At 42.8% G+C, this 13,318-nt stretch overlaps 2 protein-coding genes across 12 annotated transcripts in view; one reads left to right on the forward strand and one right to left on the reverse strand.

The window, feature by feature from the left end:
• LOC124188385 (peroxisome biogenesis factor 1-like) overlaps positions 1-13,318 on the reverse strand; it is a 91,211-nt gene that overhangs the window by 70,225 nt on the left and 7,668 nt on the right. Inside the window, exon 20 of one of the 11 annotated variants that reach the window (XM_046580979.1) lies at positions 3,750-4,022. The exons of the other annotated variants lie outside the window; for them this stretch is intronic. The gene's annotated coding sequence lies outside the window, so the exon portion shown is untranslated. Of the gene's footprint in view, positions 1-3,749; positions 4,023-13,318 lie in introns of those variants that run through there. 11 annotated transcript variants of the gene reach the window in all.
• LOC124188388 (transcription factor Sox-1-like) lies at positions 4,791-7,296 on the forward strand. Its single transcript, XM_046580981.1, has 3 exons — positions 4,791-5,203; positions 5,347-5,413; positions 5,473-7,296. The coding sequence occupies exons 1-3, from the start codon at positions 4,996-4,998 to the stop codon at positions 6,674-6,676; spliced, it is 1,479 nt and encodes a 492-aa protein (XP_046436937.1). The 5' UTR covers positions 4,791-4,995; the 3' UTR covers positions 6,677-7,296.

Raw genomic sequence — 13,318 nt, forward strand, 5'->3', positions numbered from 1 at the left:
CATGCAGCAAAAGAGCATCGCTTCGAGCGTGACAATCTCTTTTGCAAACGAAACGCCCTCTTTTGTGTCACTAGCTGGTGAGGAAGAATCTTCCTTTTTTTTTCTTTTTAACTTTCAATACAACAAAACAAAATGGGGGGCTGAATATATACAGTACGCGTAGTGCTGTTTATTATGAATCCTTGCAATGGTACTTTTATTTTCCTTCCTTCTTTTCTCTTTTTTGCTTGTCTATTATTGCCTTTTCTCACAGCAGGAGTCGCTGAACGGGGCAAAATTGGAGCCGCTTACCACCTCGCACAACAAAAACTGGCTTCAATTTCTGTCGACCTTTTCAACGTTTCGCTGTGAATTACCACCACCACAGTTGCCTGTGTACGACTCGCTTTATTCCTCATTGCGGATCTGTTTCGTGGCTACTCCAAAACAACTAATTAGATTCGCTTCCTAAAAAGAGACACTGAGACTGGCCGAGGACAAAGCAACGAGTCAAATTTGAGGTTGGCTGCAATGACGAAGAGATTCTCTTATTACAATAATACAAAAACAACAATAACAACGGGAAATGAAAAAGATGTCGATCAAGTGCGAAACGAATCGCCCAAATTTTTCCTTTCTCTCACTTCCTTTTACATTTGATTAGCAAAGCGCGTAGCAAATTTGCCATATTACAGTGAGACTATGGCTGACACCATACGTGAAACAATTGCATGTAGTGTAAGAAATCCGAACCGAAATATAAGGGCCTAACCAAATACAGACCAGAGTATTTTTCTTTTCAGAAAGAACCGAGACAGTTGAAAAATGAGAATAACATTTTCTTACCACTACTACTGGTAGTGATGCTACTACCATCCGTAACAGTAGGAAAGAACAATATGCAGAGAAGGACAATAAAGCGTAACGAGCCGGAGGACTTGTATAGAAGCCGGTAGTACAAGTCTCACAATAATTCTTTTTTGGTTGGAAATGATAAAACATTTAAGGAAGCATCAAAGCATCGATGCATGCGTGTTATCACAGGTGTGAACCTGCTGCCTTTGCTCGACGTACGTTGACTATAGCCTACCTATGAGGTAGTATACACGACGAAATCACAAATGCATATGAAAACAAATATTTAAAAGAAATGAAAATTTTCGCTCGTCCGGGAGCTCAAAATAAAGGTGAGAAAGAGAGTCATGACTTGCCGAAAAGAAAAAGGATGACAACTTGTTACTTCAACAAAAGGCTGTTTTAGAAGTAAGTATGAAAAGGCGAGAACGAGAGGATGTCATTGCAAAAAACAATCTTGTTTTTTTCTTCTTCAAATGATGCCCAATTTCTTCTTTCTCACTGTGAAAGTAGCACTAACGTATCGACCTCCTTTTCAACGGCCCTTTACAATTGCACAATACTTCGTTAAGTTGATCGCTACTCCGTCAATGAGAAAAACCTTCAGTTGGAAAACAAAACAACAACAAAAACACATTTCACCCCGTCCAACATCTTTGTCGTCTTTTTCTACTCGACAAAAATAAAAAGACTGGAACAAGAGGAAAAATTAAAACTTTCGTTCGATTGTTTATGATTAGCTTATGCAGGCCACTGATTGAACTGCCCACGGTAAAAATGACTACAAATAGTAAAAACAATCCTCGTCAATATTTAAGGGCGTTCTCTGTATCTTGGGGGGCGATTGTAGTTGCGTTGTTTTTATTTCGATTCAAGTTAAAAGGGTACGCAATCAAAAGGAATTTACAAAACCGTAGCAGAACAAAATTTTGAAAAATACTAGTAGACGACGGGTACAATACAACTAGTGTGCGCCAGAGCGGATTCAATTTCTGAAATACTTTCGCGTTTGAAGCATCAATTGTTCTTGTCACTCTTTGAATATAGAATTTGGGATATTTTTAGACGGATTAGGCAGAAAATGGGATTTCGACAGTGTTGTTACAGATTGGGTGACGCTGCTGCTTTCTTCTCCTTCTTGTCTTCCTAACAGTCCCTCCAAGGATAAAAGAAAACAAGAAGATTCCTAGGATGGACATCGCCCAAAAGAAAGGAGCTACGTTTCGGCAATGCTTATTTTTGTTCGCTGTTCCAAAACTATTGTCATGGAAGACTCTCCTTTTCTTTCTTCGGGAAAACTCAAGTGTGCCTGGTTGCTGTTAAAGACACTTGATTTCTGGGAAGAGCGAAACAACCAGCCCCCTTACGTATAAGAAGGAAAATATAATGAGAGACATGGATGGAAGAAGAAGACGATGACTTTGACGACCAACGAGCAAAGAAAAGGGGGAAAAAATAGAAAAATGGGAGGGAAACAAAAGATAAAGGGAAAGATGTGTCCGGGAAAAGTGACAACTTCTTCCACACTTCCTCTCCTAAAAGCAGCTAGCTCCACACAGTGGCAGAGCTATGACGGCAACAAAATGTGACAGAGAGACAAGAGAGAAATGACAGGAAGAGACTCCTCCATTTTTCTTTCTCTTTTCTCAAACTTTCTATTCATCCTGGATGAAAAACGAAAGACTGTAACTAATGGGACATTGAAAAATCCTAGAGTTTTTGAAAAGCGTATACAAGACGAGAAGGGCGGGAAAATGATCTCAATTAAAAGTCAACAGCTATACAAGAGGAGGAGACCGAGGGTTCGTAAGTGTTGACTCAATGTAGTAACAGCAACGGTGTTATTTTTGAATGAACTAAGAAGGGAGCACAACACAGGGCAAGTCCTCTGGAATGCAACCAACTTCTATACGTAACTGGAAATTCAAAATCATACCAGGGATGTCTTTTTAACAGCGTTTTCTTCACCTCTCTCTCTACTCTCTCTCTCTCTGTGCTCGTCACCAGTCTCTTTGTGCGAGTGACAAGAGAGGGATGACGGGATCATTGTCGTCGTCGTGGAATATATACAGTCATGACACTGTGGATTCTGACTACAAACGAAACTCAAAGAATGTACATACACATACCCTTGTGTCGTCTCATTCGATTTGATTGTTATTTTGTTTTTATGGATTACTTAGGTAGAATACCCTTCCGCCAAATTTCGTTAAATCTACACATGTCGGGGAATACACCGGATGCAGAAGAAAAACATAAAACAAACTAGAAGGCCCTTCATTAACTGGATTTGATTTCGGCAAACGCAAGAAATAACAAATGAAAAACAACTCGTTCAGCATAGTCAAAAAATTAATGAAGCAATAGACTTTTATTCAGTAATAAAAACCCTATTTGCATCACTAAACCGCACGCTTTCGCGATTTTTTCTATAATTTTGATTTATTTTTTTTAGCAAGAGGGACCAGCTTGAATGATTTGCTATCATTATTATTCAAATTGATCTATAGATCCTTTTCAGCGACGCATTCAGAGCATACGCTGATAAAATAAGAATCTCACAGCACCTTTATTCGAGAAAGCAACCGTCAAATAGAAAACCCTTTTCTAAATTTCATTGTTCGGTCTCTCGGACACAAGGACCAAATGACGACGAAATCGGTAGAAATTTTTGAAGGAAAAAAAAACAAGAGCAAAAAAAAAGTAGACAGAGTCAAACCAGCAAAGTCATCTCTTATTGAATTTCTATTCAAAATGGATGTATGTTATCATTCGATTTAGAGTTTCCCACTTCGCTAGCTGGTGATGCTATCTAGCGGCCAGCCGAAGAAGTCGATCGTGAGGCTACGCGATAATAACATTGAACGCATAGTTCAAATTCAAATTGCAAACCGCAAAGCCATAACGATATAGACCAATGTGGAATATATATATTATACACATATTTAACATTTTTGTTAAAAATGACGACAAAGTTAAAACATGAGTGAACAACAAACCCCTTTGAATGCTTCGGAAATTCAAACGAATTGTTTTTACTTTTTTTTTTGCGTATACTAAACGAAAATTCTGTCTACGCAGACGTCCACGTAGTCCAACAAACACAGAACAGGAACACATCCCATCTGTCAAACACGCCGGCATATTAGCTTATGGCCCAGTTAACTTTGCCACGTTGGCCCACGCACCTGTACAACAACCATTTCCAATTTATGAGTAACCGACCTTGTGTGAGCTAAAATAAAAACAACAACAACAGCAACTGGAGGGAGGACAAAATAGCGTATTACACGGAACAATAACAAAAAGTGGTCTCGCAACAACATTTTTGCGTCGAAAACCCCAAAACTTTAAGCAAATGGTAAATTACACCTTTCTTTTACTTCAACAGTGCCCTAAATGCATGCATTAAAATACGCTCTAAATAAACTAGGTCGATTCAAAAAAAAAAACATGGCGCGTGTTTAATGGCAACACTTGTGAAAAATGTTCAAGGATGATGCATGTGACTTGTGAGAGGCAGTCAGCCAAGAAGTGGGTGCTACTCGTGTAGGAGGAGCTTAAAACTCTGAATAGAAGGAGGGCATTGTTTCTTTGCCAATGGGAACAAAAGGGCATGTCACGTGAGCGTGCACGCACATAGGAAGAGATCGCCAATCTTGAGCTGGCCCTAAACAAACGTCGCCACCCCCCTTTCTTCCTCCTTCTTCCTAGGATCTTCCCAAAAGAAAAGAAACGAAACAAACAAAAAGAAAAGAAAAAAACATTCAAAAGACGACAGACCGTTTTTAACAGGAAGGAATCCCGCATTGAATCTCTGCGTCGGCGCGGGATTGACACACCCCCCCCTCTCCATGCCCATCTTTTTCTCTCCTGTCTAAACCTTCACCTCCCTTCCGACCACCCCCCCTCCCCTCCACATCAACCACTCGTATATTTCACATAAGGTCTCTGCTTGGTCGATTCCCAGCCGTAGATCACATTCAACTGCGACGGTGGCAGCAATTCTGTCCGTGATCGTTTATAGTTTGCCATTTGCGTGTTTTTCTTTACCCGTGTCACGTGCGTGAATCCCGATTGTCTCTTTTTAAGAACTTTAAAACGCTCCTACGTTGTTATATTCCTCGAGTGATTGTTCCCGCAAAAGAATAAACTAAAAAAATGGCCGCAATGTGTGTCGAATCGTCATCGTCGACATCTTCGTCACCCGTCGGTGGTCACATCAGGAATGTCAACATCATGAGCAACCTCAACAACGATCACATCAAAAGGCCTATGAACGCATTCATGGTTTGGTCAAGAGGGCAAAGACGTAAAATGGCACAAGACAATCCAAAAATGCACAACTCGGAGATTTCCAAGCGACTCGGTAAGTCCCGGTCACGTACCGGTTTTTCCTCAAAAAATTCACAAACATATGCGTCGGGAACAAGTGGCCGTAGCAATCAACACACCTCTTACTTGTCAAGATCGCGTTCGTTGACAACGACATTTGTTTTGTATTAACAACAGGTGCCGAGTGGAAAATGCTGACGGAGTTGGAGAAACGGCCTTTCATCGATGAAGCCAAACGACTCAGGTAAGAATCATTAGCCTTCGTTTTCTATATGACTGATGACAACTAGCCCATCAATTTAGGGCGTTGCACATGAAAGAACATCCGGACTACAAATACCGACCACGTCGCAAACCAAAGAGCGGAATGGCCAGTAGCAGCAAGACCAAAGAATCGCCTCGCTATTCCTTTTCAGTGGACACTGGATCGCATCACCGCCACCATCAAATGTCTCACCATTTACCGACGCATTCTCACCATCACATGCAATCAAATAATCCGACTATTCTGCCCAGTTTTAACCGATCACTCTTCTCTTCATCGGACCTTGTTGGCGGACCGATTCCGGCGGCGCATTCAAGTGCTCCGTCGTCTTCGGCTTCTTCATCAGGATCGACATCGGCCGCGGTGGTTGACAAAACGGCCAACGAGCGGGCAGAATTCAACTACTCGCGAATGCTCTTTGCCTCGCAATTGCCCAGTCTCCATTTGGGTTTCGCCACTCTCGGCCATCCAGCGCTACACGCCGCTACAGCCGTCCAAATTCCGTGGTACCATTACAGCATGGACTCGGGTGTTTTCAATCCGCTAACTCATCCAGCCTCGGCTGGTCTTCAACATCGGTCGGCCAACCACCACCATCAACAACAACAGCAACATCACCATCATCTGGCCAATTTCGATTCGCAGCTGGTCGCCCACCACAAAATGATGCGCTCAATTCACGAATCCGTTTCCAAGAAATCTCCGACACCAGACGACAGGGTGTCACCAATGTCCAATAACAACAGCAGCCGGCCCGTGTCGGCAGCTTCGAGCTACGATTCTGAATGTCCCGTCGCAAGAGCTCCCAGTGCAATTTCTGGCGCAGTTGGAGTTTCCTCGACACCAATGAGCCTATCAGCCACATCATCGACAGGAGCTATGCAGGTCCTACAGCCTCCACCACCGCCGCCATCGATGGCCGCTACCATGGCGGCGGCCGCTGCGGCGGGTTTCTTTCCTTTTCACTACGGAGCGGCAGCGGCCGCCGCTGCAGCCGCAGCCGCTTCGTCTTACCCTCACCATCCGGCCACGACTACAACAAGTCCCATTAGCGGTAGCAGTGCATCGGCCCATTTGGGATGCAGTTGCAGCCCACTGTGCATTACGATGAATCACCACCATCATCACCATCACCAGCAGCAACAACTACACGTCGAGCAGCGAGACGCCGGATTGATCAGCACAACTTCACCACTTCCGGCAGCCCGTCAACATCGATGTTCTTTATCCACAATTTTGTAAAACCCCCCGCAAAAGAAAAAAAAATCCAAAACGATATTTGTTTCTCTTCAATGTTCTGTAGACAAAGTGTTTGTAGCACGCGTAACATTTTGTGAATTATTCACCTAAATTAATAATCGAATTTGTTTTGTTTGTTTGATTTGATTTTAAATCAACAAAAGTTCGATTTAAAAAAAAAAAAAAGAAAACATAAAAGTAGTTGAGTATTGTAGCTCTCCGGATTGCCCTGAAAAAAAAATTGTTTAGCCTGTTCGGCTCGGACTAGTTTGCGCTTTGCGTTTTCTGTTCGCTTTTTTCTCTGTCTTGGGCAATTTCATGTTTACGCTGTTTTAACCCCTTCTATAAATTTTAAACCTGTCTATAAAAAGGAAGAAAAAAAAGGAAAAATTCTCACAGAATTCCAGCAAAAGAAGAAAAGAAGACGACAAATAATAAAAAAAAAAAAAAGAAGAAAAGAAAACAGGGGAGAAAGAGACGACTTTGTGTCTTGTGTGACTGTTTAAGTGTATGCATTCCTATGCTGTTGGTGCCCATTGTGTCTGTTTCGGGGCAATTGGTGATTTGGTTTGTTAAGTGTTTGAGGGACGAAAAGAGGAGAATAAAGAATAATACAACAACAAAACAACAATAACAACAACGGCAACGATAACGCAAACAGCTGTAGTCGAGTCAATACCAAATTCAGAGAGTCCTGGTGTGTTTTAAATATTGTGAGATACACACATGGTAGGGAAGGTAAAAAAAAAAGGAAAGATGAGAAAAAGGAATGGGGCCCTTTGGCTCGTGCTCGTCCGGCTTGGCATCAAGTGTCACTGCGTCCGGGAATATGGGCGGGCAAATGGAGAAGGAAGGAGAGACTGGAGAGACAGGAGAAAAAAAGGACGATGAGGAGGAATGAAAATGGTAAGGGACAACCTGCAGAGTTTAACCGTAGCACAAGACGACCGAGAGAAAAAGACCGAGAGAAAAAGAGAGAGAGAGAGCAAGATTCCCGTCAAAACCCATGGCCCACGCGTTCCGGGCTTCAGGTTGTCTGCTGGTTCAACTCAGCAGGTGATGTGACAAGACCACAGCAGGGCCACTCGTCGTAATGATAGACAAGTGAACTGACAGCCCTCTCTCGACGGTCCACTAACAAGAAGGGAAAAAAGGAAATTCAACGAAAAAAAAATTCCATACAAGAATGAAACACAGAACCCCCCATCTCATTCTTTCTTTCTTCTCCTTTGGTCTATTTTTCACTGAATAGACACCGAGTGTAATCCACACACACAAAAAAGGAAAAACATTTATAATTGACTCTACTATGCATCATAGCATTCCACAAGCGTCGACTCTCTTTTTCCTTTTCTGTTCTGTCTCTCTCCTCCTCGTCTCGTTTTTATTTCCAATTTTATTTAGCGTTCAGTTTGGAATTTCCCAATCTTTCTGACCTTCCACTGGCGATTGAAACGTCCAAATAGTCGTAAAAAACACAAACAAACGCACAAAACCCTAACCAACAACAAAAAGGCCTTTTTTCTCCCATTTCTAGCAACGTCTCTCCCGTTTCCCTCATTCGCAACCGCAGCAGGGGGGACTATCGCTTCAAGAAAAACCAAACACTGACAAAAAGACAATGTCATCATATTCACCCCTTGTGTTTGGCCAATTGCCATACGGTACACACAACAACAATCTTCGTCGGCTTCGTGTCTCCAAGACTAGACCAAAGGAAGACTGTTCACGGGCTGCACTTATTATTATTATTATGATTATGACAATTGGTTTATGTAACGTCGTAAACCAATAAATGTATAAAATGGGCAACCTAAACGATAGGGAACTTTTTAGTGACTTAATTACCTTCATTTATTTTGCTTGCCATCTTTTTTTTTTTTTTTAATTCCACATACTTCATGACGTTCAAACACAATTAAAAACTAGTCGAAGGCTCCCCTCCCGCAGTACACAAGACACGTAAATAATAATAATAAAAGACAGAAGACCCTGGACCACCAACAGGGGGTGGTGGGCTGATTCTTTATCTACCGTTTGTCGTGCCCTATTGTCAACGCGACGGAAGACTTTTTTTTATCAGCTCTGAAAAATAAAAAAAGACTGAATAGAAACTAAAGAGGGAGAAAAGGACAAAGTAGTTGGAGCGCGGCGCTTTTGCGTCATCAAAAGGACACCGCCAAACTACTAACACACACACACACAACTGCCGCGCTCCCGACGCCGTGTCTCTTTTGTCTCTCCCCACCCCACCCTTCGTGATATCGTTCGCCTTTTTTTTTCCAGTTTTGAGTTTTGAAGAGCACATACACTGCCGTATGTGTATACCATATACCACCGCATACACACACACACACACACACACACTCAGAAAAAGCGCGAGAGTTAAAAGAACGAATCACAAGGAAGCAAAATAACGGGCGGTCTCGTTTCATCTGCCCGCTATTCTCTTTAATAGGTTTTCTTCTTCACTTTGCCGTCTTTTCTTTTTTCCCTTCCGACACTTTGCCTGAACAGTGTCGGTGCTCTATCATCGTCACATCATCACAGACCTGATTGTTGTGTGCATCGCCCGACCGAAAACAAAAAAACAAAGGCAATTCAACGATATTACATTGTGACGTCATCAAAACAAGAAAAAGGCGAAAACCCGTTGCGCCATCGTCTTTTTACTGTTTAAGTGCTCCCCCGCCCTAGGTTCTAGAAATATTTAACAATTTATGATCTGCGAGATCTGAAAGAACAAAACAGTTTTTGAATTAATGCCGATAGGTGTGATATTGCAACACGGCTACTAATTTACGTCCGCTCTCCAAGTCTTAGCACAAATGCGTCGAGGTTATATAAGGCACGTGTCGGGAAATTCACAGGTGCGCCAGCTCGACGACACACTTACCCCAATCCGTAATTTCGATTTAATCTACGCGTCTGCAAACAACAGACTGGATCCAACAGATGCACTGCAGCAAATTGACACCGTAAGTACACACGCGAATTGTTGATTCAACAAATTTCTGGTTACACATACGACGAACGCAATCCGTTCATAGGTGAGAAGGACAGAGAGAGAGAGAAGAACATTTCATTCACACTCAGCGACTGTTACATTTACAGACCTGAAATGCAACGAAAACCACATGTTTTTCCCACCTTCTCCATTCGTTAATGGGGCGGCCGTGTTATTCGTCTATCGACTGCCGAGCTCTTGTATAATAATCTGCATTAGCAGACATTACAATAAAGAGGTCGACACTCGACACCGACGTACGTACAATAGTTGTTTAAAAAAAAAGGTTTACAGGTACAGCGAGGTACGACTAAATGATTTTCTTCAAGTTGGCGACGGCCAGAGATTTCAATGACTTGGCGCAACTCTTGTAGTACCTTTTTTTTCAAGTAAACGAAAATCACGTCAGACAGAATACCACAAGAGGCTAAAGATGAAAGATCAATATTGACCAAGTCCTTTGGGGGATGCAAAAACAGAATGATGTTCCTCAACTTGGAGATGGTTCGACCCATTCAGAAATGGAATATGTCAGGAACATCGACCTCAAAGAATGTTAGTACGAATCAAAACGGATGTCTCCAGTCCGTCCGCTATTTTTTTTTTCCCTTTCAACTTCAAATAGAAAATTGCAACAAAAGATGAGGCTAAAAACACAGATTTAAAAAAATAGAGAAAGGCTTTGGAGTTTGGACGACAAAATCGCTGACTTTGGGAGTTTCAACCATTTCCCTCGTTTTTTTACGTCTTTCTCTTCGGCCGGCAGCCCGCCGTCAAAGTTTGAACGATTGGACACAATTGCGGTAAGCTAACACAGACAGTGGGGGCATAGAACGCTGGACAATTCCAGAGTTGTCAATGCATTGTGTGTGTCTGTTTGTGTACGTACAGTATACATATGTATAGAAGCCAACAAAGACCAAGAGAAGAGCTGCTGGCCGTTATTGTATTCCTATTGAAAAAAAAAACTGGACTGTACAGAGCGAGGAAGGTCGACGCTGATCCCAACAACATGGGAGCCACGGTCGCATAACCAAAGATAGCAAAAGAAAATCCTCGTCCTCCCTCCCTTTGAAAAAAAAAAAACTAAACTAAATAAAAAAAAGAATAAGAGGAAGGACAAGAGTCGAGGACACGAAGCTGCAATCAGATCAGCAATTTGTCGCTGTTGGGCTTCGCCTGAATGCCGTCTTTATTGCACCTATTGTGTGTGTGTGTGTGCCTGTGTGTTGGTTGCGGAGCTGAAGGTGGAAGGAGGATAACTTTAGGTCGACATACAGAGAAAGACTTTTGTGTGTACCATGACCAGAATGGTGCACTAGTGGTAGTAGTAGGCTATATATATATATACACACACGTCTGGTAAATGGAAGCAGAGCAGAGGCCTTTCACACAGTTCAACGCCGCTCAATCGCTCGCCCCGCCACAGACAAGTAAAGAAAAGAAAAGAGGGGACACAACAGTGGAGGATCCAGAAAAGCGTTGGGATAGAATTTATATACAAGAATAACACACTATACCCACTATAGAGTCAAGCCTTATAGATTATACAGAATGTAACCCCACTGTCACACCCAAACACAATTTAACAGCCAGACAGAAAAAACGGGAGAGGGGGAAAAAAAGGAGAGAGAGAGAGAATGGGTAGGTCATCAAAAGAGTCGACTTGTGTCAGTCGGTGGTAGCAACAACAAGATCCACTATGTCCACATACCTTGATCCACTGTTTATGCAACGACGCTGGATTGACCACCCACCCGCCCCTATCGTTTGGCTGGAAAACAAACATCAAAACGACAGCGTCCGTGTGTTTGTGTGCCTTCATTTCCTATAGGCCAGTGCCAACGCTTATTCCTTGCTCCACTTGGCCTATCTGATGAATTTGGTGGTTCTCTCAAAAAGAAAAGAAAAAATGCCAAAGAAATGACTTCAACTCGGACTTCAACATCGGCAATTGTAAACGAATCAATCGATGAATACAACAGGCCGAAAAAAGGCTACACAGTAATAATATTGTACTGTGTTGTGTGCTGTAATCAAATCAATAAGAAAAGCCTAAAAATAGGAGCGATGGTGTTGCGGCCAAGAAAGTTGACGCCGACGTGAGCGCCGCTACAACAAGAACTCCGTGTGTGTATGTGCAGTACTGCACTCATCGGCCCAGTTAGTCGACTATTGTGCGACCAATGAATGGGCTTTCATTGGCAGTCAATTACCTCGCCTCTCGCCAACACCAACACGTCGTCGCCATCATCATCTTCTATGCCGCCATACACAGACACCTCCAATGGCCGCACAAAAAGGCTGCCAACAAAAGTGAAAGATGGTTTATTCAGAACACCGTTCGGCAGACACGACGCGCATGAAAGGACCGGGGATCGTACACGGGCCTATGCACCAAGGCCGGCACAAAAAAGTGGACTACGCAGTAGTGTGAAAAATGGAGGGGAAATAGAATCAAAGAGAAGAGGAAATATCGTGACACAGACGCAGAGGCTGTGTGTTTCCGGTCAGACACTAATATGGTTCCCTTTTTTCCCGCCTAGCAGTTCCGATACTACCCAGTACCACACACACAAAAAAAAAGCCGACGGAACAAGCTAGCGAATGATTGAACTCATATCCCGGGTCCTGGTTTTCTTCTATTTCACAAAAATGGCACTTTACAAATAGAGAAGAAACGATGGCTATTAAGGGGAAGAAGCAAAGTTCACGTCAGCAATACTTGAGACAAGTGTCGGTCATTACCGAAGTGAATCAAAGTTGAGTCTAAATGCCATTCTACCATTTGTCAAACTTGGACCAATTTACACAAAACTCTGCCTCGACGGGCGAGAATTTCCGAACTTCAATGCCAGTGAAGTGTGGGGAATACAAGACGGCAATCAACGTTAAAGACACATGGTCCATCGATTCGATTCGTTTTCAAGCTCCGAGAGATAATCGACTGTATTAAAACAGTTCGGGTGAAAGACATTGACATTTGGGAACACATTTCAAGTCACGACGAGATAGAATGGGATAGTGAGAAAACGACGTGAAAAGAGGGGGAGAGAGAAAAAGTCAATAGGATCGAGAGGGAGCGATTGTAATTGAATTGTCCGGCAACTGCGGATTTCAATCTTCATGACCCGATAGAAAAAGGGAGGCGACGCATCACGATGGTCCTAGCCAACGCCTACCATTTGCTTTCTTTTCATCCGCACGAGTGCCAGCCAGGCCAAGAGGTTTTTTTTTGTTACCCCGACGGGGGGTAACAAACACACACGCCACACCATCAATTTTGCTAACCGGTTAACACCAAACAGCTCATCTTCTCCTCTTTCCCCCCTTTTTTACTCGTAATCAGAAGCGCCTTTTTCAGAAAACGAGGGAAAAAGAGAAAGAAATATGTCGATGATAGTGGAAAACTCATCTAGTGGTTTACAGGAGCGGAATCGAATGTGATTTTCAATTCGTAGAAAAGGACCAAATGATTGAAAGGAGCGAAAGAACGATGGCTCTAGGTGTTTCAAATCTCGCCCCGTTTTCACGCATGACCTCACATCTCAGAGTCGGCCATTTGTTTAATGGACTATGGATAAATAGGGATCCGGTGCTTGGTTAGCGTCAACGACACTTGAACGCCTCCATCTAGG

The sequence above is a fragment of the Daphnia pulex genome, chromosome 2, assembly GCF_021134715.1.
Source record: "Daphnia pulex isolate KAP4 chromosome 2, ASM2113471v1".
Classification (NCBI taxonomy): domain Eukaryota; kingdom Metazoa; phylum Arthropoda; class Branchiopoda; order Diplostraca; family Daphniidae; genus Daphnia; species Daphnia pulex.

Bases quoted from the DNA above. Each gene is read 5' to 3' on its own strand.
- LOC124188388 (XM_046580981.1), top strand. From the start codon at position 4,996: ATGGCCGCAATGTGTGTCGAATCGTCATCGTCGACATCTTCGTCACCC. The intron at 5,204-5,346 runs GTAAGTCCCGGT...TATTAACAACAG, and splicing joins GGAGATTTCCAAGCGACTCG to GTGCCGAGTGGAAAATGCTG. The intron at 5,414-5,472 runs GTAAGAATCATT...CCATCAATTTAG, and splicing joins GATGAAGCCAAACGACTCAG to GGCGTTGCACATGAAAGAAC.